Here is a 24731-nt window from a genome sequence, read left to right as displayed (position 1 = left end):
TGTCTGAGGATGCCAATACGAAACTCCGTAAGGCCATGAGCCTAGAGGAGTTGAACAAGGCCCTTCAGGGCATGGAGTCCGGGAAGGCTCCTGGCATCGATGGTCTTCCAGTAGACTTTTATAAGTCGTTCTGGACAGTGTTGGGGGAGGATTTGCTTGCGGTGCTCAATGAAAGCTTGGCTGAAGGGCGGCTGCCATTGAGCTGCCGTAGAGCAGTTCTTACACTCCTCCCGAAAAAAGGAGACCTGACGGAGATTAAGAGCTGGCGCCCTGTGTCGCTGCTTTGCACAGATTACAAACTGCTCTCAAAAAGTTTGGCAAATAGAATGGCAGAGGTAATGGAGCAAGTTGTTTATCCGGACCAGAGCTACTGCATACCTGGTAGGTCAATTTTTGATAATATTTCTTTAGTGCGGGATATTCTATGGTTCAATCTCTGAAATGGGATCTCAATGTGCATTTTTTATTATAAATCTCTACAATGTATTTTTGCTGGAGTCGAACTGACCCCAAACAGAAACTGTTCTTCTAAAACGGCAAACAATTATAAAGTAAAGAATATTTCCTATTGTTATAAAAACAAATTAATCTAATAATATCCATGTTTTAGATTGGATCAGAGTAATATTTAAACAATTTGGCATTTTTCTTGGTGTTACTTTGTGTAGCTTTGAACAGACCTTGTACTCTTTAATATTTGCATAGTCATTCAAGGAGCAAGATTAATTATGTCATTTCTAACATTAATCATTTTTCGCCACTAGATGGCGCTGTTTGCCATAGGTTTAATTAAACTTCTCTTGGAAAAAACTTTATTTGTTATGCTTCATAGCTACAATCACGCAAAGCTCAACAGCCATTTTCCAGTTCTGCGCAGCAGAGAGATCGCGTTCTCTTTTCTTCCGATTCCAGTTTGTTGTGTAAAGTCCAGAGAAGCTTTGCTTGTAAGTTTATTGAATATAATTGTTATTTTATATACTTTGTCTGTGTATCATATTAAAATGTATAGCCTATATTAGACGCACGTTAGTGGTGTATATTGTTTTTGTATATTGTTTCTTTATATTTAAATAAGCATTTTTGTATTTCTTTTTCAGTTTCACAAAGTAATGTAACATTGAGAGAAATAACATGATTATTACACTCAAGTAAAGAAGAAAATTGACATCCTCGAGTGGTCATTGAAGCCTCTTCATCACGTTACAATGTTTAGCTATCTGTATGCATGCCCAACGCACACCATGCAGAGGACAGAATAATTAATATCTGAACTACATTTTCCACAAAAAAAAGAGAAAATAATAGGAAGAGTCTCCAACGCAATAACATTTGACCTCAATGGTATTCATATTACCAAAATACATTTGCCATTTTTTTTGTTCTGATTTAAACTTTTTATTTATTTATTTTTCCATTTATCATATGAGGAAAAAGATGAAAGACAGGAAACAACACATTTAACATATGTGCATTAAATAACATTTTCAAATGTGTTGTTTCACACACTGGCATTAAACCTCCACATAGTCATCCTCAGTTGCGTGCGGATATCTCAGTATGAAGTCAAAGAAAGAAATGAGAGGTTTCCATTCACTCTTTGGCTTCTCTGAATGAACCCACTAAGCAAAATGATGTCCGAAAGACGTCTTTTCAACGTCTTTGTCACAAAAATCGGACGTTGAAAAGACGTCCACTGAGGGTCTAGAATGAAAGTTGATATGACGTCTTTTTTCGACGTGTTCTGCACGTCCGATATAGACGTTCATCGAACCTTCGTACAAGGTTAAACACTAGTTCATATGTGGGCATTGTGGACATATTTCAACATCATTTTTTGTCTTATTTAGACATTATTACTTTGATTATTGCTGTCAGATGATCTTAGTGAGAATAAACAGAGGTTTAGATGTTGATATTTGTTTAATTTGAAGTGTCACCATTGTGGTGATCAATGTTTGCTTTAGTTGGGCTCTTGGTCCCCTTTCTTTATACTTTAACTTTTCTTTGACTGCTGTAACAGTGTGTTTGTGTAACACAATTGTTGTGGCAGAGGATGCCTATAAAAAGTTTGAGTGTTATCAGCTCAATGTTGATGACGACATAATCATCACATAATGGGCATCTAATATTGTTTTAAAGTTTTGTGTTTATATTTGGGATTAATAACCACCATCCTTGTGGAACTGCAATATTGGTGCCAAAAGCATTAAAATTATCACTTATTTGAAGGTGGATAAAAATCATGTGCACATGATGTTTTGAGCAAATATATCAAATAGTCACACACAGACATCAAGATTTTGGATATGAATCACAACAACGGTGACAAAAAAAAAAAAAAAAAGCTTCATCCTGCAATGCATGATGGGTAGCTTTCATAGTACAAAACTCATTCTTGATTCTCAAGCTTTTTTGTTTTGATTGTCACCGTTGTTGTGATTCATATCCAAAATCTTGATGTCTGTGTGTGACTATATGATACTCTTGCTCAAAACATGTGCACATGATTTTTATCCACCAAAAAAGTTATAATTTTAATGCTTTTGGCACCAATATTGCAGTTCCACAAGGATGGTGGTTCTTAATCCCAAATATAAATACAAAACTTTAAAACAATATTAGATGCCCATTATGTGATGATTATGTCACCATCAACATTGAGCTGATAACACTCAAACTTTTTATAGGCATCCTCTGCCACAACAATTGTGTTACACAAACACACTGTTACAGCAGTCAAAGAAAAGTTAAAGTATAAAGAAAGGGGACCAAGAGCCCAACTAAAGCAATCACTGATCACCACAATGGTGACACTTCAAATTAAACAAATATCAACACCTAAACCTCTGTTTATTCTCACTAAGATCATCTGACAGCAATAGTCAAAGTAATAATGTCTAAATAAGACAATAAATGATGTTGAAATATGTCCACAATGCCCACATATGAACTAGTGTTTAACCTTGTACGAAGGTTCGATGAACGTCTATATCGGACGTGCAGAACACGTCGAAAAAAGACGTCATATCAACTTTCATTCTAGACCCTCAGTGGACGTCTTTTCAACGTCCGATTTTTGTGACAAAGACGTTGAAAAGACGTCTTTCGGACATCATTTTGCTTAGTGGGAAGCCCCATCAGTCTGAGAAAGAAGAAACAAAGGATGTCATGAACAAGTAACAAGTCTGTAACAATTGTCAATTAATAAAATGTAACTAACTGTGTAAAGGATAGTGAATAGACTTTTTTTAATATATATATCATTGATTGGCTGTTCCTAAGGAGAGCTTCTCAGAATGCCTGTATTGTCCTGACAGGATTTGCATCATTAATAAAATGGTTTTATCTCCTTAAAGTTGATAAATCCTCCACCTGAAGAAGTTGAGAGCTGGGTCCTTTTTCAAGCTCCTCCAGATCTTCTCCAGCAGCTGCACACTGGCATTAACGGAAACATCTGCAGCTTGATTATGAAGTGAACCGTGACTGGAATCACTGTAATCCTTATTTATTCCATCGGGATAATAAGGAAAACCTCCATGGCTGCACTTTCCTGTCAAAATGAAAGTCAGGTTTTAAGAGGTCGGTCAATGAAGCTCCTCGATTTACTAATCCATTCTCAGACTTGTGATACCTCACAGTTTTCATGACTTTCTGATGATTGCTTTATACATTTCACACATAATAGCAAAGAATAAGTATGCACCAAAACCTTTGACTGTATATTGACTGTGGAGTTCATACAGTAAATGTCACTTCTATACCTGTAATCTGTGATCAAAAGTCTTACCTTTTGGTATGAATATTCTAGCGTATCCTGATGTCAGAAACTTTCCCTTAATAACGGTTTCCTTAATATTTTCAGAAAGTCCGTTGGAAGAGTCGTCACATGTCTCCATGTCCTCATCTGGAAGAAAGATAAAAACATTTTATTGTTTTACATGTTTTCAGAAGCACACACACACACACACACACACACACTTACTTGCAGCGTGGGGTATGTTTTCTTCTGGATTGATCAGGGCAGTGCAGGGATTGGTGTAATTCAGTTCAATCCAGTCACTGTGACTGTAGAAATCCTTTCATTTATCAAACACCACATGTGTGAGTTAGTAAAGGTTCAAACGTTCAGTTCATACAATCACTTTAGTATAAATCAAACTTTATCTCTGCAGTTTAACTGAAATCGGTTGGTCATATGATCCCATAAATGAATACTTCTATATCATATTTGCATGATTCTCATTCAGAGCAATGATGAAGCATTCGCTCACCTGTAAAGTGTGGAGGACTTTCCCAAGCTCCTCTCTTGCTTTATCAAATTTCTTTTTTTCTGTGTATTCTGTGATAGCCTTCATTCGTCTGGTTATTGATTGTTTACCCTTCTGAAATGTTTCATTGTCAAAATGTTCTTCCGGATGATTACCAGGAAGATTTGCTATATCTCTCATCACATTGTAATATGAGATCGTTCTTATGCCCGTTTCAAAGTTACTTGCTAATTCTCTTCGATTGCAGGCCTCTGCCAGTGTCTGTGAGTCCAGTGGTAGTGGCTGTGTTCAACAAAGTAAAACAAACACAAACACACATTCTTACTATATGTTCATATTGTTCATTGCCTACTCCAAGCTTATGAATAAATTTCATATTCAAAATCACCAATGAAATCTGACAACTTTCTATTTATATATATATATATATATATATATATATTAGGGATGGGACGATACACTTAAACTCACGATACGATGCACCTCGATATGCCAGGGTCACGATACGATACGTCACGATACGATATCAAAAAAGATTTTTTTTTTACTGTATAACAACTTATTATGGTGACGTTGAAGGTGGTGGTTCATGTTTGATGTGTTGGATGTGGTGTACGGAATGACAGCATGGCATAGCTTACACACAGTCTTAAGGCCATTGCACACTGAGTCCGAAATTCGCATTTGAAATTTTCGCACGTTAAAAAAAAATTCGACCTCACGTTATGTCAATCACGCTTGCACACTGACCTACGAAACTTTCGTCCGTAAAAAAATAATTCGGATTGGGTTCGGTTTTCTGCGTTTTTCGCATCCACAGACAGTGTTTTGAGAGGTTTTTTGAAAATTCAGAGCCACCGTACAAGCGAACGACAAAATCCAGAATGACGTCTGACAAGTTGATACACTTCGTCTCGCAGTACTGTATGAAAAACAAAATGCGGATTACAAAGACACTGAATAAAATATAACCTGTATAGCCTACAGCTGTTCTGTCTGCCCAGCGCTTCTGCCGGCCGCGCGCGCGTGTGTGTATGTGTGTGTGTGTGTGTGTGCGTGTCCGTCCATAGACATACTGCCTGTTCAGGATCGACTGGTTCACGGAAGTTGGTGGTCTTCTTTTTAATATGTGGCTCCAGTATCGCTAGCAAAGCATCAAACTGTTCCACTGACATTCTGAGGTAAATTTTGAATCGCTCGGAATAATTTCGCAACTCCTTGATAAGGAGGTGAAACTCTCCTTCCTCTCGGCGCAATCTCAGGATTGGATGGACCCAATATTTCCTTTCTTTTTTTCTTTTTAAGAAGAAAGAGTGCAACAAATTCATCCTCACTGCTTGACGAATCTTTTTGTATTTTTTGCGTTTTTTTTCCGCAAAGGTTTAATAAATACGCATCGGACTCAGTGTGCAAGGTTTCTGTGCGTGACGAATTTTAAGGCTGACGAACACGAAAAAACGCATACGATAATCTCGGACTCAGTGTGCAATGGCCTTTAGTTTTACCCTGCTTGATCAGCAGATGGTGCTGCCAGCCTGCCACCATAGACTGTATGTATGCCCATATACATACACACACATATAATACACTAAATTATTTATATACTACGCAAATCATGCAGCAGTGCCATCTATCTTTATTTCGCGATCCATTTTTTTCGACCTCGATGCGTTTCGTCACGTTTTGTATCGCGATATTTCGTCAAACGATATTTCGTCCCATCCCTAATATATATACATACATATATATATATATATATATTTTTTTTTAAACACAGTATTTTGTATTTTAAATACATTTTCATGCATTTATGCCCATCTCTGCCTATAGGCGCCTACAAATGACAAAAAAAAAAAAAAAAAAAAAAAGGTGCATTTTTCAGACTGGACCAAGCTAATCCAGGAGCGTGCGTCTCAGAACACTGACGCTGCACCTGAAATCAAATACTTCCCTACTATACAGTATGCGAAAAACAGTACGCCAACAGAGTAGTTAGTCAAAATACATAGTATTCGAAAAACAGTAGGTGAAAAGTCTACTTCTGGCGAGATTCTGTGTGCATTCGATGGACACATTACTGTCCCAAGAGGCCACGGGAGAGGATTTATGAATGGAGGTGAAAGGACGCATCTGTCGCTGGTAGGTCACATGATAATGTCATGTGATAATGATAACATGGCGGATGTAGTGCGTCAGAATGTGTTGTTCATGCTGTATAGAACATACTTTTTTTTTAACAGACTCGAAGTTCAAATTCAAATATAGTACTACTCAGACAGTACGAGATTTCGGACGCAGTTTGACTGTTTCTCCAGCAACCGGAGCCTCTAAGGCAGCTGATGACTCTACCAATCAGTGATTGGCTCTTTTACTTAGAAGGCGGGACTTATTCCACCATATTGCAAGTAACACTTTCTCCCATTCATGAGTGAACCATCTTTGTACATCTATAGTCTTTGGAAAAATTCCCTTTTTTTTTGATGATGATGATGATGATGATAATCAAAATGATTCAAACCAAACGTGTTGGGTTTCTGTGGAATCTTTTGTTAAATAGGGCATTAAACAGTCTTAAACAGTAAAGGTGACCAGGAGTATATAGGCTAAAAAGAATTATAATATTGATGCTATTTAAAGTAAAACTGACCTCTTCTGCTATCAAACAGTTTGAACATTATGATAGAAGCTTATGTCTATTTTAACTTTAAAAACAAAATACAATCATTGTTAAATGTCACACGTGTGGCTCTGCTGGAGCACAACAGATTTCTGTACAATATATAAATATATTCGTACCGTTTTGAAGCCTGTGTCAACACTCTCGCAGACCTTTTCAGTCGCACGTAGGATGGCCAGTCTTGTGATGTCCTGATGACTTTTAGAGTTTGGCTTTTGTAGAATATGAAAGGTCTGAGCACCAATCAGAAGACTCAACAGAAGAAATGTGCTCCTCATTCTCAGATTATTACGAATATGAAAAACAATTCACAATATCACGGATCTTCTGAGAAACGACAGATGCTGGACGGGGTTTAAAAAAAAAAAAAAAAATGTATCCATTAATTTATATTTTACACTGTTGGTGCTCCTTATACATTGGAAAAAGTTGTAGATAAAACAAAGATTTGATAACGTTTTACAAGAAAATACTACTATCTACTTAAAAAAAAAAGTGTGTTTAATTCAATGTTATTTGCGGTTTCATTGCAATTACTTGCAATTTCTGACTTAAATCTGTTTCTACTTCAAACTATTTTTTTTCAGTGCAGGAAAATGTAAAGAATATTTCAAGTGTATTTATATTTACCTCAACACAGCATTCTCAACTCTTCCTCACACAGCAAAATCCCCAGTGTTAAATTAACACTGTTCAGTGTTTATATGGGAACCAGCAGCAGGGTGTTAAAGTAACACTGAAGCAGTGCTAGAGTTAATGAGATAATTAAGTGATTAATTGTTCGATTATTGAAGACACCTGATAATAACAAGCAAAATCAATGAAGAAAATGGAAAAAATTAAATATGCTAAATTGCTGAGTAATAGAAGAATTATAATATCAACAGCAAATAAGAACAGAAGGAGATGATTCTGAAAATGAAAAGCCTTGGGGGTGGAAAGATTAAAGTGCACATACCAGGAATGGCAGCAAAATTAAGAGGAGTGATTTCACATGTTCTGCTGGAAATGTCTATAGAGGATGTGAAGAATGAGATAAAAGGTACTAGAAGCTAAAAGACTCCAAACGAACATCAGTGGTGTTAAAACAGATAGCTTGTCTGTGCTAATTGTTTTTGAAAAGATAATGCCTTCTGAAGTCCAAATGGGATGGATTAACTACAAAGTTAGGGAATATATTCCACAACCGCTAAGATGCTTCAAATGTCAGAGAATGGGACATACAGCACAACAATGTAAATAGAGACAAAGGTGTGCGAAATGCGGAGGAGAACATGACTATGGAAAGTGTAAAAAGGATGCTAAGCAAAAATGCTGCAATTGTGGAGGTGAGCATATGCTGGATGTGTAGTTCAGAAACAAGCTAAAGACGTACAGAGGTACAAGGCCGTGAATAAGGTGACGTATGCAGAGACATTAAAGGGTATTGGCAGTTACGAAATCAAACAAAATAGAATAATAGAAATAGAAAATCAGGAAAATCTGAATGACAATGCAAGGTGTTCAGTACCCCAGAGTTCAGACATAAGGACATCTCAGCCAGAAAGGCCAGCAACCACAACAATGATTGTAGAAAATAAGAGCTTTATAGCTTTTATATGTAAAGTTGTTAATGTTGCTACACGACAAGAAAGAAAAAGCGATAAGACTAAGACAGTGGTGGAAGCTGCAGAGGAGTTTATAGACATCAAAAATATAAAAGCTGAAGATATACATAGTATGTTGAGTGCTAACAATGATGGGGGGGTCTCAGAGTGTTATTTAATATTATGGTATTCCATCTCTTGCAATGGAATGCTATAAGGTTGATTGCAAATGGGCAAGAATTAAAAAAGTTTGTTGCAGATTCTGAGGTCAAACCTGATATTGTTTGTGTTCAAGAAACCTGGCTTCGGCCTCACCTTGATTTTAATTTATTTGGGTATGAGTCTGTCAGGTTTGATAGAAGTGGAAACCAAGGAGGAAGCTGTGCAACATTTGTAAGGGATGGGATATCATTCAGAAGAATAATGACTTCAGTTGAAATAGAATATGTGATTATTTAAGTATACAAATCAGATGGGAACTTGTAATTAGTGGTCGACCGATATTGTTTTTTTGATGGCAGATGCCGATGCCGATATCTTAGAGAGCAGGGTGGCCGATGGCCGATATAAAGCCGATATTTTTATATATATTTATTTCAATCAATATTTAATCAATTATAAATAAATTATAAAACAAATTTTTAAAATAAACATGCTTTTATACTTTTTTTTTGCAATTTTTGCAATCCTATTACAGTATTTTTCACAAAGTAATTGTTTAGAAATATATGAATATGTGAATAAAAAGAAAGTAAACACTGTAACATTGCACTCAGTAATCTGGTAATGTCGTGCTGGTAATCATATTTTTTTCAAATAAAGACAAGGTAACGCTAATTTTACATGCTACAGCACAGTGAAAACGATATGAATATGACACAGTTGGCAAATGGATATATCACAGATATGAATATGACACAGTTGGCAACTGGTTATATATCAGCATATTTTAAAATGAAGGATTTAAAGTTTTTCGATCGCGTCTCCTGTGTATACACTATGTCTCCTGTGAAGCTAATCTTCTGTTCGCATTCACTCACTTCGCACCGTCACTCGCAGACAGTAGGCTAATGCACACTTCACAAGATATCACAACTGGATTCGATTAAATCTGCAAGGTTTGTGAAATTAAATGTTTATTAGATATTCAGAGATTTGTTTAAATGACGTAGATGCGCATTTGCTGAATGTTGACGGCAAATGAGAAAGTATTTTAGCCTGATTGTTTGCCTTTTCTGTTACAAATAATATAAAAGCAAACGCTTTACTTTACTTACTTCGCATAAGTTACCATTTACTTTCTTTGTTTGCCAGTTCTGTCTAACAAAGTATTAGATATGACTGTCAGAGATCGTAAATTAATGAAGACGGAGAATGTGAGTCAGCACTGTTTGATCTGACATCATCTGAGGAGCTGCCGTTGCCGTCAGTGTTGCCAACTATTTTCAAAGGAAAGTAGCTAACACCTCCCCTAAAAGTCGCTAAATGTCGCTAGATGACGTCATACGTCAATTAGCATATTCATTACGTCATCGCGGCGTACTTGCGTTCTGCCTGCCTAATGTTTTTTCTCGTTAAAATCATGCTCACATACTGTATTTTAATATAACATACTATAATATAATATAATATAATATAATATAATATAATATAATATAATATAGCCGAATGTCCAATAAAGCTGTTCTCATTTACTATATTTTTTTGTCAGACAATAGAAGGAGTAGCTATTGAATGACTATTTTATATGTATAAATTATCTGAATTGAGAGAGTTCGGGAACTGGGTGAACTAAAGCACTGTGATAGTGAGTATTACAAGTGATAAGCACAAGTAATAAAATAAAATGGTCAAACTAAATTCTTTATATAAAACAAAAGATAAGTGATAAGTCTGTGGAAACAACACTGCTCATTCACGTCTGTTCCGTGCTGCTGCTCCTCTCTCAGCCATTCACTGAACAGGGTAGACGCAGAGAGAGGTGTGTGACGGCAAGGAGAACGCAAACCTCACGCTCGCAGGACTGTGCTGGCAACATTTGGAGGTTACTGAGGTTTGTCAAAAAAGTAGCTAGATTTGTCGCTAGTCGCTTTTTTGAAAAAATGTCGCTAAAGGGGTCTGAAAAGTCGCTAAAAATAGCGACAAAGGCGCTAAGTTGGCAACACTGGTTGCCGTTCTCTTCTGGCTGGTGTTCTCAGCGCCGCCCGTCAAAATAAAAGTCCGGAGCGCCGTCAAAATAAAAGTCCCGCTTCCGATGCTGATATTTAAAAAATGCCAAATATCGGCCGATATATCGGCCTTGGCGATATATCGGTCGACCACTACTTGTAGTAATCAACTTTTATAACCCTTGTAAATCATTAAGCCTAGAAATATTAGACGAAATAATTGCGAGACAAAGAAACAGGAAAGAAATTGGTGTGGAGACTTCAATGCACATACTCTTTGGGGAAGTAAGTGCACTGATAATGATGGAGAAGTAGCGGAAGAATTGATGGATATTGGGAAGCTAGTTTGTCTTAATAATGGAAATGGTACAATAATTGACATATGCTCCAACACAATATCTTGTATTGACCTTACTATAGTTTCTAATAAACTGGAAATTTCTTGTGAGTGGAACGGCGTAGCGGGACTCAATTGTTGCAAACATTTTACAGCCGCAAACAATTGGATGGGGAAGATTTGCAAAATTACTCTCATGCGCTCTCTCGTCTTTTAAGCTCTGCAGCAAAGCAATCCCCAGGTGGCTTGGCAAACGAGGAGGGAATTTTGCGTGATCAGTTTGTGGAGGGTGTGCGAGATGCTGCGTTAAGGCGAGAGCTGCGTAAACTAATCAGAGATAAGCCCCACTTGACCCTGCTTGAGGTTCGCAATGAGGCTGTTCTTTGGTCCATGGAGGAAAGCAGGCCGACCAGTGTAGCGAATAGTTGACCAGTCCATTCAGAATTGCTTGGTGAACCTGGTGATACTTCTGTCGGGTCTGAGAAACAGGACAGGACAAGCAAATAAGTGAGCAAGAGCAGACTATTTCAGAGCTCACCAAGGCGGTCAAGGAGTTGACTGTGTAGCATTCAGTTTCCTGGTTCCTTGAATGGGCTGTTGGAACATGCCCGATGGTGGACTTGAAAATCAAGGGTGTTCCAGTGTCATGCTTGTTAGACACTGGTAGTCAGGTCAGTACTATGACTGAGGGGTTCTTCCGAGAGCATCTATTTGGGGATGATCGTGATGACCCTGCCTGAATGTGGTTTCTTGGTCGTTAAAGAAACTCCTAGTCCGTCGTTGGTGGCCGTGCTCATCGGAATGGACATCATCAGTAAGTGCCGACAGATTATTCACGCTGAGTTTGACACTACGCTGGGTGGTAGGCTGGATTCGGACTGGAGGGCAGTTTTCCAGCAGGCACAATCAGTTGAGTTAGTTGAGCGAGTTTCATTTGCATGGGTCGTGGGTAAGACTCCTGCTCATGTGCCTGTTTGGTCGGCAGCTACTGTCCTGATCAAGGGGATGGAAACCAGTAAAAAGGATGGTTCAGCGTGGTTGGTAGAATCAGTAAATACACCCTTACCAGGAGGTTTGGTTGTAGTACCTACCTTGATCACGTCAGAGTTACCTGTGTGTCCAGTGAGAGTACTTAACTTGTCTCATGAAGATCTTTGGCTTCAGCCTAGGGCCCGTCTAGGTATGGTGTCTCCAGTAGATGGTTATAGTGTGGGTTTGTCCTGTGAAGTGAGGTTTCAGCGAATCTCCACAGACACAGAACGGGTCACTATGGGTGTTGGTCATGGTTCTGAGCCTCAGGCCAAGTCAGTCTTGGATCACATTGACATAGGAGGCACACCTGAACAGCAGGTTCAGTTAAAAGCTGTGCTGGGCAAGTATTCAAGTGTGTTTGCCCTGGATGACGATGATTTGGGTTACACGGACAAGGTTCAGCACGAGATACATCTGACTGATGACATACCAGTGAATCAGCCCTACCAGCGAATTCCACCAAATCAGTACCAGGAGGTCAGAGAGCACATCACAAAGTTGCTGAAAAAGGGTGTTATTCAGGAGAGTGTGAGTGCTTACGCCTCGCCTGTGGTACTGGTGCGCAAAACCGATGGGTCGCTACGGTTGTGCGTTGATTATCGGAAGCTCAACGCCAAGACAAGGCGTGACGCATTTCCAATACCCAGAATTGATGAGAGCTTCGATGCCCTCAGGGGAGCGAAGTTTTTCACAACTGTGGACTTGGCCTCTGTGTACCATCAGATTGCGGTGAGTGACCGGGATAGGGACAAGACAGCATTTACCACACCTTTTGGTTTATTTGAGTACCAGAGGATGCTGTTTGGAGTCTGCAACGGTCCATCGACCTTTCAGCGGCTCATGCAGTCTATTATGAGCGATCTGATTTTTCAGGTGTTGATAGTGTACCTAGATGACATTTTGCTGTTTTCACAGACATTTGAGGAACACCTGGAAAGATTAGAGATGGTGCTGAAACGGTTGACAGACACCGGTTTAAAGGTCAAGCTGGGGAAGTGTCGTTCCCTTTCAGTCGCTCACGTTCGACGTAATGTCGACGTGACGACGTAATTGGGATCACTTCAGGGAGCCCTATCAACTTCGAGTGTCTACAGAACGAGCCAATGAACGTTGGCGTGCGTGAACGCGTCACGCGCCCCCGCCCCGCCGCGCGGGTATAAACAGGAAGCGGGCGCACGCACACATTGTCTTTCACTTCGGAGCCGAGCTTCTATGAGACTTCTGTCTATAAGAATCAGCGCTGTTGAAGACTTCAAAAGGAGATCATCTCTCTGTTGCAGTGTTGGTGTGATGGCGCGATCAGCGGTGGCCGCGAGCATTGCAGCTCACAACTGCTGTTTTCACAGCACTATTGTTTGTGTCTGTGTGTGTGTGTGTCGGTTCGGTGGGCGTTTCCCCTGTGTGTGTGCATTCACACTGCGGCTACCCCTGGGTGCCTCAGCACTAAGAGAGTGTTTTTTCCAAATCTTTTTTATTTTTACTAAAAGAGCAACACAAGCATGACCCTGCGTCTTTTTCAAGATGTCATTCCGCTTGTGCGTTTCTGGATGCCGTCGTTCCCTGGCGCCAGCAGATGGCCACAGTAGTTGCCTCTCGTGTTTTGGCATTCAACACGCTGAGGCAGCTTTTGTGGATAGTTCATGTTCCCATTGCGGGAATATGACTATCTCAGCGCTTAGATCGAGACTCGCTTACCTCAAGGGAGGTGCAGTCCCCTCACCTATGCCCCGATCTAGTGTTTATTCTGCCCCGCAGAATAGACCTACTTCGGTGCATGACCAGGGTGATCTGAGGGTTACCGTGAGGGCTTCCCCATCGAGTCAACCTCCGCGGGCCCCTCACGCCTCACAAGCGCTGTTGCCATTGGGGCCCCTTAGTGAACGTCTTGGTCCTTCTCCGGAACGACCAACCATTTCCTTTGGGGCTCCAGCTGATGACCAGATGTCGATCGCAGCATCGGAGGGGGAGCTTCAGTCCTCTGGAGATGACGACTCGGCTGCGTTGCCCCCTTCGGGGCGTGTAGCGTTGTCCGAGACCGATCCAGAATGGGCGGCTATACTTTCCCGGGCCGCCGAGAAGGTTGGGCTTGCGTTGAACCCTCCACCACGTCTCTCACCACCTTCTCGGTTGGACGATTGGTTTCTCGGGGTGGGCTGTGCTGGTTCTCAGTGCGCCGTCCCGGTACCTTTCTTCCGGAAGTGCATAAGGAGCTTTCTAGGACGTGGAAGGCACCGTATAGTGCCCGAAGCCGTTCTAGTGGCTCCTCCCCCCTCGCCACCCTCGACGGCGGGGCAGCTAAGGGGTATGTGGATATCCCCCCAGTGGAGCGGGCCATCGCGATGCAGCTGCGTCCGGCGTTCGCTTCCTCTTGGCGGGGTAATCCACGCCTCCCGTCCAAGGCCTGTAAGTTTTCGTCCGGTCTAACGGTGAAGGCTTACAAGGCCTGTGGACAGGCTGCTTCCGCCCTCCATGCCATGGCGCTCTTGCAGGTCCACCAGGCCCAGGCGCTCATGGACATGAACGAGGGTGGTTCTGACCCAGAGCTCCTCCGGGAGCTCCGTGTGGCAACCGACCTCGCCCTCCGGGCGACGAAGGAAACCGCACGTTCAGTCGGTCAGGCGATGTCCACCTTGGTGGTCCAGGAGCGCCACCTCTGGCTCAACCTGGCGGATATGAGGGACACCGATAAATATCGGTTCCTGGATGCCCCTCTTTCCCAACAGTTCTCGGCCGCACAGAAGCAGACGGAGACCATCCGACACATCCTGCCCCGGTGGACCGGTGCTGCTCCCACCCGTCCGCCGGCCGCAGACCCTCCATCTACTCGTCGCCGAGGTCGGCCTTCTGCGGCGTCCTCCGCTCCCGCTAAGCCCCAGCAGCAGCAGCAACCATCCAGGCCTCAGCGTGGAGCAAGCCGTAGGAAGCCGACCCCGCCCGTTCAGGCCGCTGCCAAACCAGGAGGCAAGCGACGGTGCAAACAACCCTGAGACGGGCTGCCCGGTCTGCCCCGGGCTGCCCCGATCAAGTTGCTCTTCAGGAGATGGCGAAGGCGCCACTCCTTCCCCCGGTGGAGGGCCGGGCGGAGAATCTTTTGTTTCCTTTTCTTTTTGTTACGCCACATTTTCAAAAAAAGAGAAATTTCTGAAACCTCTGGGCCCCAAGAGGGCGCGCTTGGCAGTCGACGCCGCCGCCATGCCTTGTCACTCCCGAGCCCCTCTTTCATCGCCAGCGAGCAGCAGTGGCTGTGTTCCGGACGCACTGACGCCTCCGCACACTCACTCTGCCCTTTGACGGAAGCAGGTATGTGCTGCACCACACACTCAGACCCCACTTCAGGCCGCTGTGCTGTCCGAGTCGGGTCCCTGCATTCCGCCACGCTGCCCCACCCCGGGTACGTCTGTGGTTGGTCCCGCTTGCTCGGTCTCTGGGAGCCTGGTTAACGCTTCCCAGCCCGTCTCGCTGGCTCATCCGTACCATCAGACTCGGCTATGCGATTCAGTTCGCCCGGCGTCCCCCTGCTTTCAGGGGCATTTTGTTCACCCGTGTTCTGGCGGACAATGCCCCTGTGCTCAGGGCAGAGATCGCAGTCTTACTGGCGAAGGACGCGATCGAGCCGGTCCCTCCAGCCGATATGAAGACCGGCTTCTACAGCCCGTACTTCATTGTACCCAAGAAAAGTGGTGGGTTACGACCAATCTTGGACCTGCGCGTCCTGAACCGGTCCCTTCACAGGCTACCGTTCAAGATGCTTACGCAGAAACGCATTTTCAAATGCATCCGTCCCCAAGATTGGTTTGCAGCAATCGACCTGAAGGACGCGTACTTTCATGTCTCGATTCTCCCTAGACACAGACCGTTTCTCCGCTTTGCGTTCGAGGGACGGGCATATCAGTACAAGGTCTTACCCTTCGGGCTGGCCCTGTCACCCCGCGTCTTCACGAAAGTCGCGGAGGCGGCCATTGCTCCTATGTGCGAGCGTGGTGTTCGCATCCTCAACCACCTCGACGACTGGCTTATTCTGGCCCAGTCGAGAGAGCAGTTGTGCGAACACAGGGACATGGTGCTCGGTCACCTCAGCCACCTAGGGCTTCGGGTCAACTGGGAAAAGAGCAAACTCACCCCCGGGCAGAGGATCTCTTTTCTCGGTATGGAGTTGGACTCGATCAACATGACGGCGTGCCTCACCGAGGCCCGTGTCCAGTCAGTGTTGAACTGCGTGAGTACGCTCAGACGCAGAACAGCGGCACCACTGAAACTTTTTCAGAGGCTCCTGGTGCATATGGCATCTGCAGCTGCGGTTACGCCGCTCGGATTGCTTCATATGAGGCCGCTCCAACACTGGCTCCACGATCGAGTCCCGAGATGGGTGTGGCAGAGCGGCTCGTGCCGGGTCCAAGTGACTCCGCACTGTCGCCAAACTCTCAGCTTGTGGTCGGACCCTTCGTTCCTGCGGGCAGGTGTTCCCCTGGAACAAGTGTCCAGGCACTCTGTGGTCTCCACGGATGCCTCTGCCACCGGCTGGGGGGCCACGTACAACGGGCATGCAGCTTCAGGTCTGTGGACGGGGCCTCAACTGCATTGGCACATCAACTGCCTCGAGTTGTTAGCAGTACGTCTTGCGCTGAGCCGCTTCAAAACGCTGCTACTAGGCAAGCATGTACTGGTCCGTACGGACAGCACTGCGACCGTTGCGTACATCAACCGCCAAGGAGGTCTACGCTCCCGCCGCATGTCACAACTCGCCCACCATCTCCTCCTTTGGAGTCAGAAGCATCTGAGGTCGCTTCATGCCGTTTACATTCCGGGCCTGCTCAACCGTGCAGCCGACGAGCTCTCACGGCAGCAGGTGCTACCGGGAGAATGGCGACTCCATCCCCAAGTGGTCCAGCTGATTTTCAGGCGCTTCGGGACCGCACAGGTAAATCTGTTTGCCGCCCCGGACACGTCTCACTGCGAGTTGTTCTATTCCCTGACCGAGGGGACCCTCGGCACGGATGCTCTGGCACACAGCTGGCCCCAGGTCCTACGCAAGTATGCGTTTCCCCCAGTGAGCCTTCTTGCACAGACCTTGTGCAAAGTCAGGGAGGACGAGGAGCAGGTCTTGTTAGTTGCGCCGTATTGGCCCAACCGGACCTGGTTCCCGGAACTAGTGCTCCTCGCGACAGCCCCTCCCTGGCCCATTCCTCTAAGAGAGGATCTGCTCTCTCAGAGACGGGGCACCCTATGGCACCCGCGTCCAGACCTCTGGAAACTCCATGTCTGGTCCCTGGACGGGACGCGGAGGTTCTAGGTGACCTACCCCCTGCGGTAGTTGACACCATCACTTCCGCTAGAGCCCCCTCTACGAGGCGCCTCTATGCATTGAAGTGGAACCTGTTCGTTGACTGGTGCTCCTCTCACGAGGAGAACCCCCGATCTTGCTCGATCAGAGCCGTGCTTTCCTTCCTGCAAGAAGGGTTGGAGCGAAGGCTGTCTCCCTCCACCCTTAAAGTGTATGTTGCCGCTATTGCTGCACATCACGATGCTGTTGATGGTAAGTCTTTGGGGAAGCATGACCTGATCGTCAGGTTCCTGAGGGGAGCAAGGAGACTGAATCCTCCTCGCCCACTCTCTATACCCTCTTGGGATTTATCTCTGGTCCTTTCGGCACTTCAGAGACCACCCTTTGAGCCTCTGCAATCAGCTGAGTTAAAAATCCTATCCTGTAAGACAGTACTCCTGGTTGCATTGGCCTCTATCAAGAGGGTAGGGGACCTGCATGCATTTTCGGTCGACAAATCGTGCCTAGAATTCGGCCAGGATAACTCTCACGTCATCCTGAGACCCCGGCCCGGATACGTGCCCAAGGTTCCTACCACTCCCTTCCGGGACCAGGTAGTGAACCTGCAAGCGCTGCCTTCGGAGGAGGCAGACCCAGCCCTGGCTTTTCTCTGTCCCGTTCGCGCTCTGCGTCTGTACGTGGACAGAACGCAAAGCCTCAGGACCTCAGATCAGCTCTACGTCTGTTACGGAGGCCAGCAGAAAGGGAAGGCTGTCTCCAAGCAGAGGATGGCCCACTGGATAGTGGATGCCATCGCCTTGGCTTACGAAGTCCAAGGCGTGCCCTGCCCGCCTGGGTTGAAAGCCCACTCCACTAGGGGTGTCGCTTCTTCCTGGGCGCTGGCACACGGCGCCTCGCTAACAGACATCTGTAGAGCTGCGGGCTGGGCCACACCTAACACGTTCGCTAGGTTTTATAGCTTACGTGTTGAGCCGGTTTCTTCCTGTGTGCTCGCTTCTTCTAGCCTGTAACACCGAAGCTCCCGCTCTAGTGTCGGCTTGCTGCGCCACTCCCTTCCTCGGAACGGATACGTGCGCTTTTTACTCCAAGTCGAGTTCCCCACTTGGCGAACCCTGTGAGTTCCTCCGCACCCCTTTGGCAGTCGGGCGTTGCGGAGCGTCCGACACCAGGTCTAGTGCTCCTATGCTTGTGTAACTTGTGCTAGGCTGGGTTCCATATGTGCGATCCCTGCGGCGATCCCATATGTGTATTCTTCCACGACCAGCTCCCTGCGGTGAGCCCGTGTCTTCCCTTGGCAGAGTCTGCTCTGCCGTCACTGTCCGGTGTGTCTCCCCCTTTGGGTGGAGCCACCCCAGTGACATTCCATATGTTGCACTGCCCCCTCGGCCAACCCATATGTGTATTCTCCACATGTTACCTCCCTTCGGGCAGGATGTGGCTCCGCAGCGTCTTTTCCCCTGGAAAGGTACGCTTTCCCAGTGTTATTAGAGTTCACTGTGTGGGGTGTAATGGAACAGCAGTTGAACTCCCTCTACGCAGGACTTCCGCCCCAGCAATTGGGGGTCTGAGAGTCTTGCGTAGGGCGCTGGATGTGGCAGCAACCGTGGCGTTTTCCATGGGATCCCAATTACGACGTTACGTCGAACGTGAGCGACTGAAAGGGACGTCCCGTCGCCACCGTTGCTGACCATCGCTGCATGGCCGTCACAAATCTCGGCTCCTCAGCGAAAAACAATGTGTGCGTGCGCCCGCTTCCTGTTTATACCCGCGCGTGACGCGTTCACGCACACCAACGTTCATTGGCTCATTCTCTAGACACTCGAAGTTGATAGGGCTCCCTGAAGTGATCCCAATTACGTCGTCACGTCGATGTTACGTCTCCCGTTCCCTCCTTCAGGGAACGAGGGTTACATCAGTAACCAAGACGTTTTCTCCAAGACGCTGTGCGTTTTCTTGGCCACCAGGTGTTGGCACAAGGGATTTCTCCTGACCCGGACAAGATTGTTGCTGTCAGTAATTGGAAGACCCCAGAAACTGTCAAGGAGCTGAGGTCATTTCTAGGGTTTTGCAGTTATTATAGGAAGTTTATCGAGGGCTTCTCGAAGATAGCTGGACCCTTACATGACCTGGTAAATGCTTGCTTGCGTGAAGGCAGGTGTGCAAAGAGTAGTCATCAGTTTAGGTCTGGTTGGTCTAATGAGTGTGATCATGCATTCCGTCAGTTGAAGTGGAAGTTAACGACGGCACCTGTGCTTGGTTTTGCGGACTTCACTTGCCCCTTCATACTCGAAACTGATGCAAGCCAGAATGGCTTAGGGGCCATTCTGTACCAGATACAGGATGACAAGAAGAGGGTCATAGCGTACGCAAGCAGAAGGTTGTGTAACGCAGAGAGGAACGATCGCAATTACAGTAGCATGAAGCTCGAACTGCTGGCCCTTAAGTGGGCTGTAGTCGAGAAGTTTAGTGGCTACTTACTTGGGTCTTGGTTTGAGGTGATTACGGATAATAATCCGCTTTGTCACTTGCAAACTGCAAAGTTAGGAGCGATCGAGCAGAGATGGGTAGCTCAGCTGTCTGTCTTCAACTTTGAGGTGAAATACAGGCCAGGCAAGAGTAACGCTGCAGCTGATGCTTTGTCTAGGCAGGAGTTTGCAGGGGAGGCTGAATCTGATCCTGACGTTGATTGGGATGAGTGTGTAGCGATTTGCAGTGTTTTTAGTCGAGGTACAGCCTTGGAACCTGAACTCGCTCTGAAGGGACTTGAGTGCTGTAGGTTAAGGCAAATCCGTGTGTTGGAGGCCGGAGAAGCGGTCACTAGTCTCCAAGGTAACACTCATACGCTTCCCGGTTACACTAGGGAACAGCTGGTTGAGTTTCAGAAAAGCGACCCTGTTCTGGGGCAATTTAGAGAGTTTTGGAAAAGGAAAAAGAGACCTGTTCATCTGGAAAGAAAGTCTTTGTCCAGGTCTGTGAAGTGCCTTCTGAAGCAGTGGAGCCTCATAAGAGAACGGAATGGGTTGCTGTATCGAGTAGTAGATGGCCCTTCTGAGGAGTGCTTCTGGCAACTGTTGTTGCCGGGTTGTTTAAAGAAACAAGTGCTGCAGAGCGTGCACAACGATATGGGGCACCAGGGCATTGAGCGGACCTTGGGGTTGTTGAAGCAGAGGTGTTTTTGGTCCGGTATGTATGAGGATGTGGAGGAATGGGTAAATGCCAGCATTGTATCCTTACCAAGATGCCTCAGCCCAAAGTCTGTGCCCCTATGAGAGCATTCTTGGCTTCCAGTCCCCTGGAAGTGATTGCAGTGGACTTTACAGTCTAAGAGCCTGCTTCTGATGGGCGTGAAAATGTTTTGGTCGCTACCGATGTTTTCACAAAATTCACACAGGCGTTTCCCACTAGAGACCAAAAGGCGGATACCACAGCAAAAACCTTGTTGAAAGAGTGGTTTATGAAGTACGGGGTTCCTGAGAGGTTGCACTGTGATCAAGGTCGTAACTTCGAGAGTGAGGTAATTGTTGAGCTGTGTAGACTTTACGGTGTGAAGAACCGTACCACCCCTTATAGGCCACAGGGAAATGCCCAGTGTGAACGGTACAACCAAACACTTCACAACCTGCTACGTACATTACCACCAGAACGTAAACGGCGTTGGCCTGAGTACTTGCCGGAGTTAGTCCATGCTTATAATGTGACTCCGCATGCTACTACAGGGTTTTCCCCGTATTATTTACTTTTTGGGGTACAACCACATCTGCCCATTGATGCATTGTTGGATAGCGAGGAGGTCTCAGAGAGGAAACAAGACTGGTTATCTGTCCATCAAGAGAGGCTGAGATATGCCCATGAGAAAGCTAAGGAGTATTCAGAGGCGAAAGCTCTGGAGAGAGTGACTTGTCTAAATGAAAAGACATTTTGTCCTCAGGTCAGTGTGGGTGAGTTGTTTATCTACGCCAGCGGCCTCCAGGCAGGAACATGATTCAAGACGCCTGGAGCCCGATCATCTACCGAGTAGTGTAAATAGTTGGCACAACTTACACTGTTGAGCCTTTGGAGGGAGGGCCCTCAAAAAGGGTTCACAGATCGGAGTTGTGTCCAGGTGCCATGCCCACTCCTAGGCCTAGGAGTAAGGAGAAGTATGAGCCAAATACACTGCCTGTCGTTCTGGACGGGAACGAGACTTCTGAGCCAGACTTTGTGGTAGTAGAGAAGCAACCCTTTGTGAGGGGGGCCGCAAACACTTCAATGAGCTCAGAGGCACTGGGTACTTCAGGAGGAAATTTGTGGAGGATTTGAGTTCATCCATGGGTAAATACAATTTTTTTGAGTATATTTTTGTTTAATACCATTTGTGGATGCGTATTTTGTTGCGTTAATTCGGAGAACTGCCATGTTTGAAAAGTTATGTTGTGTGTCATGTCGGCGATGATATGACTTCATACCATGCGGTGTAAGCCTGGTTATTTGCCTTATTCCAAATGTTATACACTTCATTTTTTTATGTTTTGTGTGCTTTTCATGTGATTATAATTTGATGTGATTATTTACACAGTGTGCAACATAATGTTGGGAATTTCAGCCCTCGTGAAGTGAATGTGTTGGTGTGTAGGAGCTGATTGTTATGTTCTCTAATTTCTCTCAATTGATAGGTAAGTGGGTAATATAAAGAATGTACTTATGTTGTTTTGTTCTCTTTATACAGTATTCCCACTGCCGTATTTTTTTTAGCATGTTAAAACGGTTGTATTCTTGTATTGCCATGTTTAAGAGAGAGCAGGCACGTGCACACATAGACATCAAAGGGGGCTTGAGCACCTGCCCTTTTTATTCCTGGAGAGAAAGTGCCCTTTTTTCTGGGGTGGTTTTTTTTTTTTTTTTCTAACCCTAACATACAAGAGCGGTTTAATGACAAAAAACTTTACAAACGTCTTGAAATACATAATCTGAACAATGTGTCGAGGTGTGGTAACTGTAGTATAAGCGGAATAATTGACTTCAGGCCGTTGAATTATTAGAAAAATAATGCAGACCCGAGCTGAACGGCCACTCCGCTTCGCGTCGTGACCGCATTACCACCTCGGGTGTGCATTATTTTTCTAATAATTCAACGGCCTGTCGTCAATTATTCCTTACTTATTGAAGAATAGTATATCTAAATATCAGGGCAGGAGTTCTGAAGTGCTCCCTCTCTCTCTCTCTCCCGATTAAAACCCGATTGTATTGCTTCCGCTAAAGAAAATAGTACGCTCCGTCTCTACGGTTAGAATCCATAGCAACGCAACGTTTTTCATGGCAACGGTCATACTCCGCACAGCGGTCTGTTATCAAGAAATAACACACCGCAAATCATGCATTGGAATTCAACCAAGCCATGTAATAAAATAAGTTAGTAATAAAATAAGCATATATCACCACCAGGTGATATGCTTTAGTTATTTTGTTTATCCTATTTACCTGCATTGCCCTGTCAATTAGATGCAAATGTGCGCATTTTAACTAGTTGACGCCTAATTTGCATACAGAACGTCCCCAGTTAATGACTTAATTACATCAAGAGTCTTTCCCCCTGAAATTTAGAAATCTAAATTGGTGAATTTAGAAGAAATCTACAGATGCAAACAGATGGAGGATACACTCTAAAAAATGTAGTAAATCTGAGTAACTGCATCTGCTACATTAATAAATAAAACTGAGTAGAAATAAGTTAACATTAAACATTAAAAATAACAATATTTATAAATTAACTTTTTATTTATGAGTAATTTAACTTTTTTTTTATTTCCTCTAAACCTTTATAAAATAGTATTCCATACAACCACAAATACATACATGACATTGGCTTTTAGCCTATTGAATTTTTACTCAATTATTTTGGTAAGTTTAATTCAAACAATCAAGTAAGATTTTCAGAGATTTTATTAAGTTAATAAAGTTAAATATTTCTGTAATATTTACTAAGCCACAGAATATTTTTAAGAGTGTAGTAGGTTTAAAACAAACTCCATCTAAATGTGGATTTTGAAGGTTTTATTTGATGACAGTCCTCCCTGCTCCTCAAATGTGAAACTAAGTCCATGTCAGTCACCATCAGTTATTGTGTATGTGTGTGTGTGTGTACATGCATAGCAATAATAATATTAATGTATTTGATTAAAACATTAAGGCAATTCAGTATTCTGATGCTTGGTTGTGTGAAGCTAAAAAGTTATTTTGCTTGTGAAACAAAAAGTATTTAAACAATTAATAAATATATACTTGAAACTAGTAGCATAGAAAATGTTTTCAAAACATGCACATTGTGGAATGGTTTCCTTTGCTGCTCTATAAACCTAGTGAATACTAAGGAGACCATGGTTTCTGTGTGAACTGATTATTTTGTAGACATCTTTTGAAAATGAAACAATTGCGTGAGTTTGAGGAAGATAAAATTAATTAACTTTTTTAATTAATTTTTAAAAAAGGAAGTTAGAGTTGCGTACATATATATACTTTTTTGTTTAAAAAAAGAAAAAAAAAATACGTAATTATGAGAAGTGCCCTTTATTTCACTTGAGCCCCTGCCCCTCAAAATGTCTGTGCACGTCCCTGAGAGAGAGTATTGTGTTCATATACACAAGTGAACTGTGATACTCAAGTGTACAGTATATCACAGAGAATATTGCACCCTGAGTAATGTAGAGCAGTGAGGTGGTTTAAATTTTATCACCAGCTCTGAGAACCCCATTTATTGAATTTTGTGTTTTTGCTCTTTTCTGTTTCTTTTGTGATCATTTAAAACAAACTGTTTCTTGTCAATTAAATTGATAAACAACATTTGAAAATAAGTCGTTTTTTATTTTACATAAAAATAAATTCTTTTACAAGTAAATAGAACCCCCTAATGTGTTCCTGGTGGTAAATCTAAATCCCCGGTCACATAAAAAGCACCATAGATGCAGAAATGAATATGAATGAACTAATGATAGTATTAAATGGTATTAGAAATACTGCTACAGGAGAAGATCAATTGAGTTATGTCATGTTCCAGAAACTACCTGAGAATTGTCTGCAGATAATATATAATATTGTATTTATTTAATAAGATATAGGGAAGAAGGTAAAGTGCCTAAAAGTTGGATAAGTGCCCTAATACTGCCTTTTAATAACCTGGAAAGGATCCTAGTAATGCTGGAAATTATAGACCTATTGCCCTAACATCCCACCTATGCAAGTGGATGGAGAAGATATTAGTCAGAAGATTTAACTGCTTCCTTGAACACAGAGGTTTATTTGCGCCATACCAAAGTGGTTTCAGAAAAGGACGCTCTACAATGAATGCTGTTGTGAAAGTAAGCAATGAGAAAGAGAAAACATTTAATCAAACAACTAATGAATATTGT

At 43.7% G+C, this 24731-nt stretch overlaps 1 protein-coding gene across 1 annotated transcript; it reads right to left on the bottom strand.

Moving 5' to 3' along the window:
- Positions 1–2629: 2629 nt before the first annotated feature.
- On the bottom strand, positions 2630–7657 carry LOC307171301 (von Willebrand factor A domain-containing protein 7-like; the record flags this gene model as incomplete). The annotated part of the gene is made up of 8 exons (XM_079892835.1): positions 7576–7657; positions 7065–7289; positions 4272–4550; positions 3983–4076; positions 3788–3904; positions 3373–3550; positions 3090–3142; positions 2630–2694 (listed from the first exon to the last, which is right to left on the bottom strand). The coding sequence occupies exons 2-8, from the start codon at positions 7221–7223 to the stop codon at positions 2630–2632; spliced, it is 945 nt and encodes a 314-aa protein (XP_079748961.1). The 5' UTR covers positions 7224–7289; positions 7576–7657.
- Between the last annotated feature and the right edge of the window lie 17074 nt (positions 7658–24731).

Source organism: Squalius cephalus (assembly GCF_949319135.1).
Source record: "Squalius cephalus genome assembly, chromosome: 1".
NCBI classification, from domain to species: Eukaryota; Metazoa; Chordata; class Actinopteri; order Cypriniformes; family Leuciscidae; genus Squalius; species Squalius cephalus.
Note: the sequence above shows the minus strand (reverse complement) of the source record. Positions and strands in the feature narration are given on the sequence as shown.